The sequence below is a fragment of the Epinephelus fuscoguttatus genome, linkage group LG2 (genome assembly GCF_011397635.1).
Source record: "Epinephelus fuscoguttatus linkage group LG2, E.fuscoguttatus.final_Chr_v1".
Lineage (NCBI taxonomy): Eukaryota > Metazoa > Chordata > Actinopteri > Perciformes > Serranidae > Epinephelus > Epinephelus fuscoguttatus.
Genome location: NC_064753.1, coordinates 26,133,796 through 26,149,457, shown reverse-complemented (window position 1 = coordinate 26,149,457; position 15,662 = coordinate 26,133,796). Strand labels below are relative to the sequence as shown.

Genomic DNA, 15,662 nt, shown 5'->3' with positions numbered 1-15,662 from the left:
GTAACAATACTCTAGACTAGTAATAAAATGAGCCAGATTTAAAAATAATAATAATAATAATAATGATAATCACACCTCAGCCACCCCCTCCTGTGATAATTTAAGAACAGTCCCTAATGTAATGATAGGAAAGTTCAGGCTGAAGTGCATGTACCACTCAGTGTCATTGTGCTGTATGTTGTCTTCTCAGTGCATATACTGAAGATAAATGAAATATGAAATCTGTTTCTTTGCAAATGAAAATAGATAATCTAGAGAAAACATGTGGGAGAGACCGGGAAGTACTAAAAGTACATAAAGGAAGTGATGGAGAGAAATGCGCCCTGGACTCTGATTGGTCCAGACAGTGTGAGCATTTCCGCTGCCTCGGGCTAGCTATGCACTCTTCCCCCCCGTCCTGTGTGAAGTAGACCCGCACTACCTGAACTCTATCGTGTCCAGACCACGGACTAGTGCTGAAGTTGGTATCTAAACACGGTTCTGCCCTGAGACCAGAGGCTACGTGTAAGAGAGGTAGGCTCAAACACAAACCCCGTGCGCCAAACTCTGGGTGCAGTCTTTGTCCCAGCATCCACCTCCCAGATAATGTGGACATGCTAACAGAGCCTAGCTAATGTTGTGGTGCGGTGATCGATAATCGATAACGATTGCAGTGTGCACTGTGATACATTGGTGATAGAAATGCGTTGACATTTTACAAATTCGATTTTTTTACTTAACACTTTGACCATGTCGCAGGCTGCATCAGTCAGTAGCACTGGGAATCCTAAATGTTAGCTAGTTAGCATTAGCTTCCAGGCTGTTGAAAAGGACCGAGATGCTAACAGCATTATACATCGCAGGTAAACGTGAGCTAGCTAAGCTAACATAACATCTGCTAATGCTAGCTTGTTGTAAATAGCAACGTTATTACGTTTATTTCAATTTTAATAAAGGTAGAGATTTATTTGGAAGGCAAAAATGTCAGCACAAAACTAAAACAGCATCTTTCACATTGACGCTACATTCTCGCATCATTTCCCCAAATTTTTCTTCACTGCTAGAAAACGGCTCATGCTTAAGTTTATATCCTGTCACACATTTGCAAAAAATATAAGTAAATAATCATAGCATATGCAATTTTAAGGTGTTTTACAATTGATCTTGTGTCCTCATTTTCTGGCTTTTTTAAAATCCACCAAATCTGACGCCATCTTGGTAGGAAAAGCTTTTTTCCCCAATAAATGGACCCAATTATTTCTGATCTAACTTAGTCAGAATAACCACCATACATCCCCCAGCTTCCCTTCACCTTTCAGCACATTGTTTTGGTTTCACAGCCACACCTTTACTGCTCTACTCTCAACATTTTTTTCAGTCGCAGCAGACAGCTGTTTTCAAGGAAAATACACTGACTGTACACTACTTGCCCACCACCAAATGACAGACAGACAAAGTCAGTGATTAGCTGGTGAACACAGTGGTGTATTTAGCAGCTAAAGAGCCAGGTGTTTGCCTCAGAAATGGATTTTGGACTTGAAACAAGTGCCAGATTGACAGAAACATGACTGAATGGAAATAGTGCTCTGTGTCTGCTTGAGGTGTACATAGGCAACTGTTTGCTAAAACTTTGGCTGTAACAGCTCTATAAAGTGGTGTTGTCATGACAGTGTTATGTTTGTAGCTTGATGCATTGCTCCTAGGTGGTTAAAAAGTCAACTTTGACAGGGCGAAATGTCCACTATATTTCTTTTATTGACATTGGAGATGAATGAGAACATGTGATGTGAAAGTTGTTGCTTGTCATGATAAAAACACAGAGATCACCCAACTGTGCAGTGTTCCTCAGCTCTTTGGAGCATTTTGTGTCTTTCAGCTCATTGTTTTGGTAGTTTCGTTCTCAAATACCAGCAATTGGTAGCTTCTTTCAGAAAGTGCTGACAAACTCACTACCTGGTTAGCACCAAACAATGGAGAATTAAGATAAGTCTATGATATTTGTGTCTTGAGTTGTTCAGGACCAAAGCAGAGCTGGAATGGGATTGAAAATAGGACTGACCTTTATCAGGTGGCCAGAAACAACACTATGGACGAATGCTGATATAACTGTGTTTTGTGGATGTGTCAGAATCATATTTTATTGGCCAAGTATATGTTTGTCTACAGGGAGTTAACTACAGTTTTTTGTTGCTCTCAGTGTACTTACAGGGTTACACAAAACATACATGTTGTGTATCAGTACTGTGGGAAGTGAGCATTGAAACGGTTTCAAATAATCACAATAGATATGTATCAATAAATCGATATTTCCAACACTCATTGATACCCCGGTACCAGCTGCTATTTCTTGCTCTCTCGTATTGTTAATGTTTAACATACATATATGTAAACACTGTGAATATACTGTGTATTTTGTAATATTTATATATATCAAACTATTTCTGTAAATTGAAAGCTAGAATAGAGCAAGGAGTGCTGGTGGAATAAAAATAGGATGTATACATGTCTATATACAATGCATACAGTGTGTTGTTTTTTGACAGTGATGACATGTACATGTTAAAAGACAGTACATTGAAACTTTAAAATATATAATGTGTCATTTTTAGGTACAATGGATTATTTTTTTCCAGTAGTTTTCTGATAACTTTGATTATGTGCCAGTGTGCCAGCATCCTGAAACCAACACAACTATATTTAATTCAAACATTATTGATTTCATTATTTACACCTGTGTTTACCTGCTGTGACATGTCAAAATGTTTAAAATCTGTTGTGTCTCTTTGCCATGTGTAGTGCTTAGGCCTACGATGTTGAAGCTTAAAGTGTCGAGTAAGATGGTAAAAACATTGCATTTTCTGATTGTAAATGTATAAAAAAAATTATATGAAAAAGATCATTGCTACTGTTTCATTCTAGAGTCAGTTAAATAGTCAGGCCTACTTTTTTAACCTGCTTGAGTTTTTTGGTTTAGTTTTTTTTGCTGTATTAGTAAAAGATGCTGCATCAAGTAGCGCTCAGGTTGGCTGAATATTATGTTTTTCTGTTGTAGGTCCACGATGTCTGAACTTTTTATGGAGTGTGTCGAGGAGGAGCTGGAGCCGTGGCAGAAACAAGCTCCTGAAGTTCATTTGATAGATGATGATGATGATGACGATGAACCCATCTTCGTAGGAGTGCTCTGTATGTCGTAGCACATTTTAAATATATTAATGTGAAGCTTGTCAACACTTAATTTTGTTGATGTCTTCGCTCCACGAGCAAAAATCATTGTGTTATTATAATATGATGTATATGTAGTTCAGAATCACTCTCTGATATTTAGAAATACACAACATAATATTGGCTCAGTATTGATAGTCTATAATGAAATTAACATTCATTTGAATGAATATTTAATCTTTTTTTGTTTGCCCGTCCTCCAGCTTGTTGCATATTTTCTCTGTTAAGGCCCAGACACATCAAACCAACACCAAAGAACTAGGGCAGATGAAGGCCAACTGTTGCGTTCCCTTACGTTGCCTGTCTCTCAGCCAAAAAGTTGCACTTGAATACACTGCAAAGGCTACATTCCAGCCTTTAATGGATAGGACAGACAAGCATGAAGGGGGGAGAGAGAGGGGGAGTGACCTGTAGCAAAGGGCCACAGGCTGGAGTCGAACCCGGGCCGCTGCGGCAACAGCCTTGTACATGGGCCACCTGCTCTACCACTAAGCCACCGACACCCCACTTGACTTTAGTTTTGTTTGCTTTTCTCACTTCTATTTCTCCACTAGTGCGCTAAGCTGAACTTCTAATTAGGGTGCTTTCTTTCACCAACGGGCTCCGCCGATTCAACATATTGAATCAGCTGACAAAGAGCTGTACGGGGCCCCACTAGTACCAACAGTGTGGGACACACTCTCACCAACGTTCCGACATTGACCGATAGCTGAGTGTTAGCTCGGTGTGTCAGGGCAGTTTGTTTTAGGTGTACTCACATATAAACACAAAATATCCTGTTAAAATCCTTTTTTGTCCCTTTTGTATTTCCTTACAGCTAATAACCAGAAAGATGCCAAGCCTAAACCTTCACCTCCTCAGAGTGCAGAGAAACAAGACGTAAAGCGTCCTGCTCCCAAGTCTGCCATTGGTGCCTCACCAATAATGCTGCCCTTGAGTGTGGCTGGAAATGCAGTGAATACTGTGGTGCCCAATCTGACAACAGTGACCCCCCAGCCTGTTATTGTCAATAACCAGGTGTTTATGGTGTTAAAGTTATTTTTGCAAATAATGTGCAATAAGAACATATACCTGTTAAATGTGGATTTATTCCTTTTTTGCAGGGCTTCATAGTCGCCTCTCCGCAATTGGCAAACAGCAGTGAGTTTATTGCCTCTCTTGGGAGCCAGTACCCACCTGGGACTTCATTTACAATTGTACCAGGTAAACCTGCATATAATATACCTCTGAGGAGTAAACCTTCTTTCCCCTCTCAGTGGTGTTTTAATTATGTAATAGAAAAGCATCTATCTGAAGAGTTTGTCTGTTCTGTCTGTCAGCTGGTCAACAGCAGCTTTTTCAGCAGGTCTCCCCAGCCACGGTAATACCTGGTGTTGTCCACCGGCCTCAGGTGCAACAAATCAGCAACAACGTTGTGACGTTGTCTAACGTCCAAAGCCCTGCTGTGTATTCAGCACAATCTCACCAGCTGCAGCTCAACCGTTCCAATCCACAACCTCTTCAGACCTTCTCTGCGCCTGCAAAGGCCAATAACAATAACAAAGGTAATTATCTTTCCTGATGTAATATTTTAGGCTTACTTCACCACACAGATCAATCAGCTGGAAAAAAATTATCGTATTGTCTTTGATTTCATCCAGATCCAGTCCTAGTCAAACGAGGATTACCACCACAGCCAGTAGACAACGCAGCAAAAAGAGCCAAGCTTGATATCGGTACGTTTCTATTACTAGAGTAAGTTAATGATGAAGTTTTGTAATCCTATTACTTTAAGCAAAGCGTAAACCTAATCTTAGTTCCTCTTGTGTTTTAATGGCTTGTCAGTCATAACATCCAATTGTTTTTTTGTAGTGCCAACAAAAGTAATTCTCCCTTTGGATAATGGGTATATGAAGAAAAAGTGCCCAAAGTGTCAAGAAGAATTCCTTACACAGGAGGCCCTGAAATTTCATGTTGTGGTGAGTAAAAATGCCTGGGGAGTAATGTGTTAGAGGGGAAATTAACATTAAGATTTGAAAGATTAGTATCCACAAAAAAACACACAATGGCATATCACACTGTTTGATCATGAACATTGTCAAAATTATTTAGTCAGGTTTGTTTGTTTGCTTTCCACAAGCCTGTAATGACATCAGATCTTCAGTTTAGTGCCAAGCACTCAGGCATCTGTTCTTTTTGCTGTGTTTGCCCCACATCAAACATTAACATGGCTTATTTATGTAATATATCTCTTAATTTCAGAGCTGCTGCGCAGTCGTGGAATGTACATCTCCATCAGCCCTGAACGCTGCAAACAAGCGCATCATGCTGGTCTCAGATTTCTACTACGGCCGGTTTATGGGAGATGGGATGAAAAAGGAACAGAAGACCAACACCACGTTCAAGTGCCAGAGCTGTTTAAAAGTTCTCAAGAACAATATCAGGTATGAATGATCATGTGTTTTCTTTCATTTATTAATTTTTTCCGTAACCACTTATCCTGTTAGGGGTCACAGTGGGGCTGGAGCCTATCCCAGCTGACATTGGGCGAATGGCAGGGTACACCCTGGACAGGTCACCAGACTATCACAGGGCTGACACATAGAGACAGACAACCATTCACACTCACATTCACACTTACGGTCAATTTAGAGTCACCAGTTAACCTGCATGTCTTTGGACTGTGGGAGGAAGCCGGAGTACCCGAAGAAAACCCACTTTTATTTGCTTGTTAGACACAGCACTGGACCAGTTTTCATAAAGTAGGTTGGAAAACGATAGACAACACTACAACTATATAGATTTTAAAAATGGTGAAGTTTCACTTTTACAGCGCTTGGCACTCTGCTGCTCCATCTGTGCTCAGAGTACGCTCTGGCACAAGAGAGGGAGAGAGAAAACGCAGCTCCAAAAAAATCTAAATGTTGCAGCGAATGCTGATATTGGGGCAGTGCGCCATAAATAAATAAATGTGTGGAAAACTGTGCTGTTGAAACCTCTTTGAGACCGAGCTTGTCTGAAACTACATACAGTCGTTAATATGCTCTCAAAACACAGACTGGGACTTGAAGGACTTGCTGAAGAGAGATCTGTCCAGTGCCAGTAAAGACAGCACGGACGTCTTCCTTGACCCTCAGTGCAGTTTTCCTCTTAGATGGATGACAGTATCGGACCGTTTTCCCTCATGGGCCTAAAGATGAAAAATGACTGCTAGTTTAGGTGGCGTAACAACTGCTCCTTTGATTAAATAACTTTGGCTCAGAACATTGCAAAAAAAGCTTCTGTAAGCTGCTTTTAATAGGGAAACACATTTGTACTGCAGCCGCACTCTCACAGTGGAGGTCATAGTTCATCCACATAAAAATTTCTATTAGGGGAGCTGAGACAGCAGAATGTGCCGGCTGAAAAATGGGCTGTGCCTCGTCAGGGCAGCAGTGGCAGATAGCTGTGGAGGTGCTAGGTGCAGACGTGGAGCACTACATCATTAGGCAAAACAAAAATCTGTGTGTAATTGCTGATATTATAACGGCCATTATACATGCTTAGAAAGTGAGGTACAAGGAGAATACTTCATTTATCTTTAAAACCTTTGGGACCTGGACCATAACCACTGCATGCACACATGAATATTAATTTCTCCCCCACTGCTTGACATTGGTTTTGTTTTAATGCTTCTATTTTCTCTTTTAAAAATGGAAATATCCCTCAAAATACTGTAGCCTCCTGCATAAATAGATAATGCGCTCACCTTTGTTGAGGGTGTGTGTGTGTGTTCAAGGATAATGTTACAATCTGTTAATGAGGTTTTGTGATTTTAGACATGCAGTGTTTGTTCGCTGCTAAATTTCTCAATTAATTGGCAATTGTTTTGTCTATGAAATTTAAAAAAAAAAAAAAAAAAGTGCTGAAAGAATGGCCATTACAAGTCTAGACAGCCTAATGTGACCTCTTCATATTGCTTGCTTTGTCTGACAGTCCAAAACCCAAAGACATACAATTCTCGATCTTACATGATAAAGAAAAGCAGAAAATAATAAGATTTTAGTCACTGAAGCCAGCAAATGTTGTTGATTTTTACATTAAAAATGATTGAAATGAGTAATAAAACATCCACATTTTTGCAGATTAATTTTATGTTGATTGACTTGATTGTTTTTGCTTTATTTGAATTAATCCTGTTAATGACATCACTATTTAATATCTTCAATGTACAGGAACAGCTTTTTGGAAGGTGTTGGCACCGATTCCATGACAATTCAGATTAGAAGTGAGCGATATATTGATTATAGTCAATGTGTCGCTTTCTGTTTCATGTGGGATGTATAGAATGACCATATAGCAAATGTCAAGTATAAATTGTCTTGTCACTTTTTTAAACTACTGGCGTGAAACTGGATGTTTCAGTTCTCTCGCTGTCTCCTATGGCTCTCTCCTTCTGACCAGGACAAAAAGAAAACAAAAAGACTCTTAAACATGATGTGTCACACGTATTCCCCAACCAGACAGACCACTCTGTCTTAGGCAACAGTGTGTGAGCAGGCAGTATGTAGTTCAGAGGAGGTTTCAAAATCTTGAGATATATCATGTATCTCGACATGGTCTTCAGATATCACAACATTATTTGTAGGCCATATCATCCGTCCCTAACATTCAAATAAAAATCACTACAGTAACAAACAGGCTCAATCATGAGTTCCTTATTTAACATTTAAGTGACTTTTCTGTGCCCTGTGTGTGTCTGTGTGTTATATCTTGCAGGTTCATGAATCATATGAAGCACCACCTGGAGCTTGAAAAGCAGAACAGCGAGAGCTGGGAAAGCCACACAACTTGCCAGCACTGCTACCGACAGTACCTGACTCCGTTCCAGCTGCAGTGCCACATCGAGAGCGCCCACAGCCCGATCGAATCCTCAAGTATAACATAATTGTCTATACGGCTCAATTTCACATGACAGTTTCCTCAAACACTGAGTGGCCATTTGTAATTTTTTGTCTTTCCTTTTTAAGCCAACTGCAAGATATGTGAGCTGGCGTTTGAGTCAGAGCAAGTTCTTCTGGAACACATGAAGGACAATCATAAGCCCGGGGAAATGCCCTACGTCTGCCAGGTCTGTCACCTAAAGTTGAGCTGTGTTGTGGTTTTAATGTTGGAAAACATTCACTCACACTGACATTCTGTTTTAATGATTCCACAGGTCTGCAACTACCGGTCCTCCTTCTTCTCAGATGTGGAGACACATTTCCGAAGTGTCCATGAAAACACGAAAGACCTGCTCTGTCCCTTCTGTCTCAAAGTTCTCAGAAGTAGTCATATGTACATGCAACACTACATGAAACATCAGGTACAACACTGCATCTTATCAAGTCTATGTAAAGCTGTTACAGTGTCGTTTAGAAAAAAACGTAGATGAGGAGTCATGGCTGACACAGAGCAATGTGTGTTTGACAGTTTACCGTAAATTCTTCTGATTGTAAGAAATGTCTTTTCAAGAGATTGAACTCACTGTTAGTTTGCACCATTACTCTAACTCTAAGGTTGGATTGATTTGGTTGTCTGCCCTGCACCTCACTGTAATACATAAAAGGCTGACAATAAAACCAGCTTCTCTTCACATGCCCTGAAGGAGCAATAAATACGGTGGAGTTAGAACCAAACAAAATTAATTGCTGCTCTATTAATAGTAATGAAAGTATTTTCTTTCACACCAGTTAAATTCTTTCAGTGATTTCAAATGAAACATTTCAGCAATTAGCCTCTGGTCGCATCACTTATTAATCACGTTTTTGTGTTTCTACACTGCAATGTTTTTTCTTTTTCAGAAAAAAGGGATCCATCGCTGTGGAAAATGCCGACTGAACTTTCTCACCTACAAGGAGAAACTGGAGCACAAGACTCACGTCCACAAGACTTTCAGAAAGCCTCAAGCCCTGGAAGGCCTTCCTCCAGGAACAAAGGTCTGACCTGGTCATAGCAAGATCTGGACGACATTTGTTTTAGACCTTTTTAACGATTCTTAGATTGATACGAGTTTAATTCAGTGCATATTGTGTTTTCTTGCCAGGTGACCATTCGAGCATCCCTCACGGGAAAGACACCCTCATTGCCGACCTCCCCTGATCGTCCGAGCTTTACTGTCACTCCAGAAAGTTTCAACCAGCAAACCAAACCTCCAGTCAGTGCGTCCAAGTCTAAGTCAAACTACTCTGCAGCAGGAAAAGCCAAGGCGACTCAGAGCAGCAAGAAGCAGAATTGCCGGACCAGCAAGCACAACCTGGCACTCAGGAATCTCAGGTTGTAATCTGAGCATTTTCACACTGTCAAAGACTCTACAGCAATAACTTGATTGATTTTTATAAAACCACAGAATTATTTGCTAATGACCAAATTAGGGTAACGTTGTGCTGACAGCAGATATGAAAAATGGGCAAACTTGTTGTTGTCATTTTCAGCCGTACGTCTGCTCAGCGCTGTTTGATTTTGATGTACAGTATGTGACGCTAAGGCAAGGATTTTCTACCTGCAGGTTATTGTAAATAAACACTGTGACTCATTATACAGGCGTTTAGTACGTATTAGTGTGTATAGGTTGGTAACTACTTTCTGTGTGGTAAATGACCTCAAGTGATGTCACTTGAGTCAGCGTTGGTTTGGTCTGAGGATTACAAATTTGGAGATGGAAAAAAAGGATGGAGAGCGTGGAGCGGGGAAGAAGTGAGCTTATCAGACCTCTGTATCCTGCTCCTCGTGTTGAGACTTTATGATGATTTAAATGGAATGAAACAGAATAAGAGTAGAGCAGACATTCCCATTCAGATCAACATAGCAGGATTGTCATAGCAGCAGCCATTTTTATATGTACTGTTGCCATTGCAATGGTTGTAGCGGGCTAACTTCTGTATAAACAAACCAACTTGCTGCAAGTCTTGAACTCCCTGAGGTGAGGTTTAGCAGCAAAAACTAAGCAATCCCTTATTTTGAAAAAATCACTGTGACTGTTATTTCCCTGTTTATTTTGTTGCAATTAATTGCATGTTTGTTAGAACGTGATGTTACTGTAGCTGCCTCCGAAGAATGAGTGCCACTGCTCAGAGGCACAGATAGAAGCAATAAAAAGCGTGTAGATCAGCATGTTTTCACTACTCAAACTTAGTGAATTAAGGATTTGTTTTGACCAAACTGGGGTTGGTGATTGTGGGAACAGTGGACTAGCAAACTAGACAACAAACGAGACTAACTAAGACAGTGTTGGTGAGTTTTATCTTGTTTCTGTCGAGGTTGAATGAATTGTTTATCACGAGTTATCAATGCAATTGAGCTGAAGATAGCCTTCATCCAGTAAAGGAGAGAAACTTGTATTGGTGTACTTTTTTTTTTATGATTTTTTTGGGGGGGCATTTTTTAAGCTTTTAATCGATAGGACAGACAAGTGTGAAAGGGAGGGAGAGAGGGAGTGACATGCAGCAAAGGGCTGCTGCGGCAACAGCCTTGTACATGGGGCGCCTGCTCTACCACTAAGCCACCGACGCCCCGTATTGGTGTACTCTATTGTATTCTTCTGTTTGATAAGGAAAACAGGTGAAAGAATAGGCCTTAACACAGCTCTCAAACTAGTGAATGTGACTTAACGGTCCCAGTAACATGTGTTGTCACCATAACGATTAATAACAATCACAGTTTTCTTTTGTACTACTCAAATTACCTTTTTATTTATTCTGTTTCTATGTCTCAAAAAATTGTTTGGACTCTTGAACATGCATGTGGCTCAAAAAACTTGGATCTTCCCCCCTTCAAAAAATAAATAATCTATAATCTCTAGCCTGTCCAGCTTTGGGCCCCCTGAATCATTCAGGGCCCCATCCCACCCCCACCACTAATGTCGAGCCCCACCCCCTGGGTATTTATGACAGGGTGGGATCAGATTAATAGACGTTATTAAAGCCTCGCAGGACACAAAGTAGCTAATTGCATTTTCAATTAATTTTCCAGACAGTCCTCATTAGGCTGGCTAAAAATAATATGGTGTAGAGCAGATAGAGAGGGATTTCTTTCTTTAACAAACTAATGAGTGTGATATTTGGTTAATTGGGCTCAGCAATCAAAAACAATATGCTGGAGTCAGTCACGAGATACGAGCCTTTAGGAAGATAATACAGTGGTGTAATAGAAGATTTCGGACTAGTGAGGAACCTGCTGGCCTGTCATTGCACAATTAAGAAAAGTAATTATATACAGTTAAAATAAATGACAACAAATTTCTAATAATTCTTTCTTTTCAATGTCTTAAAATCTGACTTGAGCCATGAAAAGAAATGATTTTCAATGTTTAAATATCTTTGTGTTTTGTGCTGTGTTTTATTTCCAAATATCAGAGTCAACGGAGGGCGGTACACGTGCATCGAGTGCAACGGACAAGTTGATGACTTCTTTTCTCATTTCCCAATGGCTTCAAATTGTGGTGCGTGCAGATATCGGACAAGTTGCAAAGTTTCCATTGGTAACCACATGATCAAGTGAGTACAAATTTGAATTGAATTAACATTTGTGGCACTTTATTTTAGGCCCAGTGTATTTATCTAATTAATCTTTCTTTGGTCTTCGTTAGGTTTCATAGCACCATAACCAAAAACAGATTTTTGAAAATGGATTACAAGAGGAATTCATCTGCATTAAAGTAAGTGTGCTTCATAAAGTCTATCAAACATTCAGCCTTAAATACAAAGTGTTTCCTGTTTGAAATTGGACATGGCAGACAATTTTGTTTTTCCCCAGATTGACGCTGGTCTGTCTCAACTGTGACCTCCTTGTGGATGCATCAGGCGGTGACCTGATGACCAAACACTTAACTGATAGACCCCATCACATATGCAAAGTCATTCAGGAGAGAGGTATGTTTTTTCTTAGTACGACCACCTGATTAATAGCTGGTATTTAGTGTGACAAGTTTCTTGAAAAGGTTTGTCTCTTGTTTTTAATCCAGCAGATATCAAAGCCAAAGATCGATTGTGAGTAGAAACTACTTGTCCTGATTTATCAGACAATCTTTAATCTGTAGGAAATGCTTGACAGTGTCAAAGACCACAGAACATTTACCGAATTAAAGTCCACCTGAAATTAAATTGCATGTTTTATTCTGCTTCAGCATACAAATCAGGTCTGTAAATCCCATTTCCTGTGTTCTCCTTTAAGAAAAAACTCTAAAAGAAAAGGGGTTGGTTTCACAGTGGCGCCCCCTGTCCATGCATTAACCAGTTGGGCCCCATCTACATCCTTACCTATGTAGGTGAAGAACTTGTTTTCATACAGCCAGTCAAACTGTTTCATTCTGACCATATATGCAGAGAGCGTTAATGTTGATGCTCTAGCAGTCGTCACATTGACAAACAGCCAGGCAGCTGTGTGCACAAATTTCTGCAACAACACAAAGTTTCAGGAACAAATGTCAAGGACTGCTATTTAATATTGATAATAGCTTATTGCTAAAGGCTGCATGTAAATCTAAAGGATGTTTTTGTTTCATGCAGGAGTCTCCTGTCCAGGCAGCCAGCAAAAGTCATGTTTGTCTTGACGCCACCGTCCGATCAAAAACCAAAGGAAATGGACTTAAAACCAGCTGAAAGCATCACATCTGAAAGCGTCATATCTGAAAGCGCCACATCTGAAAGTGTTACTCCCGCCGCCGTTGAGCCACCAGAACCAGAGCCGATGTTGCCAGCAGATGATAAGGAAAAGGAAAAGGAATCCGCAGAGATGAGTGTCAGTGAAGGTACCTCTGAAGGAGAAAAGCAAGCGTCACTTCCCGCTTTGTCATCTTCCTGTACATCAGAGGACGTTTTAGACCCCTGTGAAGAGTCAGTGGGTAACTCAGAGAGCGCAGTTGTCAAAGAGGAGCTCCCTGAACCCGAGGCTGAGGAACAACAAACTAAAACAGAATGAACCTGTACATTGACTGAACAATGCATATGACACATGAGAAGACTGCGCAGTTATAGATTTAAGAACAACTGTTTCATCTGTCATACCTCAGCATTGTTTCTTTGTCTTTGTTTGGCGAGTCCATTTTAAAAACCATGAAAAATATTTTATCAGATTTTTTTTTACTCTTCTGTCAAACTTTATTGCCTGAATAGATTAAAAGTATCTTTGTATTTATGAACAAAACTACGTCACCTAAAGTCGTCATAGCTGCCCTATAACCTATATAGTGAAAGAATTTGCATAGTCATACTTTTAAACATCAGAAATTAAACTTAAATGACTGTGGCTCATTTTATATTTCTTAAAGATTTCACAAAGTGGTTGATGTTGTCTGTAAGGAAACTCCATCTGCCATAAAGAGGACAGTTTTTGGCTTCCTGATTGTCGATGTCAGCTCAGATCATGTTTGATTTGCTTAACTGAGAAAGATGAACCCGTTTTTGAATTTAAAAAATCAACACGGTGGCACAGCAAATAAATGCTCATGTTCTCTGGTGATTTATTGATGCAATTTAAAGGGTAACTTCAGTGCTTTAACCTGGACCCTGTTTTATCAGATCTTTGTGTACAAGTGACTAATGGAGACAACAGCTTCTTTAAACTGGTCCAGTATTTAGCAAGAGTGTTGCAGCCAGCAGCGCCGAAACAGGCTGCAGTGTAACCACTCGGGTCGCTTGGCATAGTCAGTTTACATCCACTAAAGGTGGTTGTTTCTGCCACTTACATGCTCAGATTATTATTTTAAATGTCTGATAATATCATGTAAAGAATCCTACAGAGATAGACATTTTTGTTAAAGAATAAGATCATTTTTGTTCATCCAGAAACAGCGCCCAAATCCCTATCAGCAAACTCCCCAGACTCCATTTAAATAAACAGTAATTTAGTGTGTGTAGAGCCGGCATATTTTCACATCTAACTCAGTTAATTTGGGGTTTATTTAAACCAAACCAGAGCTGGTGATTGTTGGAATAGTGGAAAGTCAACCCAAGATGGTTTTTATGAATTTTATTTTGTTTTTGTCAACTTTGAATGAAGTGTGTTGTACAATGATAAAATGACTGTTTATGTAAATGGAGTCTGGTGGGTTCTGGTGATAGCGATATTGGGGCTGTTTCTAGTTAAAGAAAAAGGATGGAGCAAGGGCCCGTTGATGTTACATTGCAGCTTATTTTCAGTGGTCTAGCTCAATCCTGGACCTGTTTCATTGGAAAAGAGGGGTCCAGATTGAAAGATGACGAAGTTACTGTTTAAATTCTCTTTGCAGTCCGTTTAAAAGTCAAAATACAGAAACACACTTCCTACTTCCATCAGATTAAATTCACATTGGTATCTTGATTTAAGATGTTTTTAAGTCATCATCAGGTCCTCGGTTTTTACCTTCCCTTAATCTGTGGTTTGCTGTCATTCTATAACCTTTAAATTATGTTTTATATGCTCTGTTATATTGGATTGAGGTTGCTATAGCAACAACATATATTATCACTGAGATGTTTACGTTGCTAGTAGAAAATTCCTGGTTTGTGGCAGAAATAATGATCTGTAATTGATGTGGTGCAGGTACATTATATTGTTACCAGCTGCCTTTGAACATCCCAGAGTAACGTGTATCTCAACACTCAGAAAGTTCCTTTGAACTGTTAAGAAATATATAGTGCATGTAAAGAAAATGCTAGCATAAAAAAGAGAAAAATTAAGCAGTGATGGGATATTAGGTGGAAAATAACCACAACTACTTGAGGAGTGAGCAGAATAATATACCGTTGTACTCAAATAGATTTTATTGTTTAAATTTTGTTGTATGTGCCAGCTTGTAAAAGAAATGTATACGGTTCTGGTGGAGGTACTCAGCACGACATGATAAAATAACTTGATAAATCTGTCCACCGTTTTTTTACATCCCAGCTGCAGGTTGATAAAGTTGCCTTTTATTTTGCATCTATGGTTTGAAAAAAAAAAAAAGGCTAATTCCCTGTAGCTCTGTGAATATTTTATACTGTATGATTTGTTTACTTTGTGTGACTTAATATCTCAAAAGTCATTCTTTTTTTAAAAAAAGGGTTTTCACTTGTATATACAGTATCTGTAGAGCAAGTCTGTAAATGCACCTATGTCTGTGATGGCACCGTACATGTAACCCCGAGTCTGTTTTGAATACATTCCTCTTCAGATATTGTGCTCTCCTTCGGACACATTTTCCTCAGAGATCTATAAACTGGGTTTGGGTCAGTGTTTTCCTGTAGTTTGTTATGTAAATAAATCTTTAATACAAGAGGTTTGAGTCTTTGGGTGTTGTTTTTCTGAATGTTGCTTTAAACTGTAGGGTCCTGTTTGTCAATGTTTCCAGAGAGTGCAGATGTTTGGATGTTATTTTTATTTATACGTAAGACATGTGTGACCTGTATTGTAAGCCTTTTTACCATGCACGTGAACAAATGCATTGTAGTTCAGCAGAGCAGGGAAATTATGTGTTATATAACAGAGATTTTTCTTTTTAGAATTTC

At 39.5% G+C, this 15,662-nt stretch overlaps 1 protein-coding gene across 4 annotated transcripts; it reads left to right on the top strand.

The window, feature by feature from the left end:
• Positions 1–359: 359 nt before the first annotated feature.
• On the top strand, positions 360–15,432 carry znf280d (zinc finger protein 280D). 4 transcript variants are annotated; one of them, XM_049602451.1, is made up of 19 exons: positions 360–513; positions 3,032–3,162; positions 4,019–4,218; positions 4,305–4,404; positions 4,521–4,745; positions 4,842–4,916; positions 5,053–5,159; positions 5,443–5,624; positions 7,939–8,096; positions 8,190–8,290; positions 8,378–8,524; positions 9,003–9,137; positions 9,245–9,474; positions 11,553–11,693; positions 11,786–11,854; positions 11,953–12,068; positions 12,164–12,185; positions 12,370–12,459; positions 12,705–15,432. In XM_049602451.1, the coding sequence occupies exons 2-19, from the start codon at positions 3,039–3,041 to the stop codon at positions 13,114–13,116; spliced, it is 2,634 nt and encodes an 877-aa protein (XP_049458408.1). In that variant the 5' UTR covers positions 360–513; positions 3,032–3,038; the 3' UTR covers positions 13,117–15,432. The 4 variants fall into 4 exon arrangements, with proteins under 4 accessions (XP_049458408.1, XP_049458400.1, XP_049458425.1 ...); XM_049602443.1 differs by having other exon boundaries at positions 12,161–12,185; XM_049602468.1 differs by lacking the exon at positions 12,370–12,459.
• Positions 15,433–15,662: the final 230 nt, after the last annotated feature.

Bases quoted from the DNA above. Each gene is read 5' to 3' on its own strand.
- znf280d (XM_049602443.1), top strand. From the start codon at position 3,039: ATGTCTGAACTTTTTATGGAGTGTGTCGAGGAGGAGCTGGAGCCGTGG. The intron at 8,097-8,189 runs GTATAACATAAT...TTCCTTTTTAAG, and splicing joins CAGCCCGATCGAATCCTCAA to CCAACTGCAAGATATGTGAG. The intron at 12,069-12,160 runs GTATGTTTTTTC...TTTTTAATCCAG, and splicing joins CAAAGTCATTCAGGAGAGAG to CAGATATCAAAGCCAAAGAT.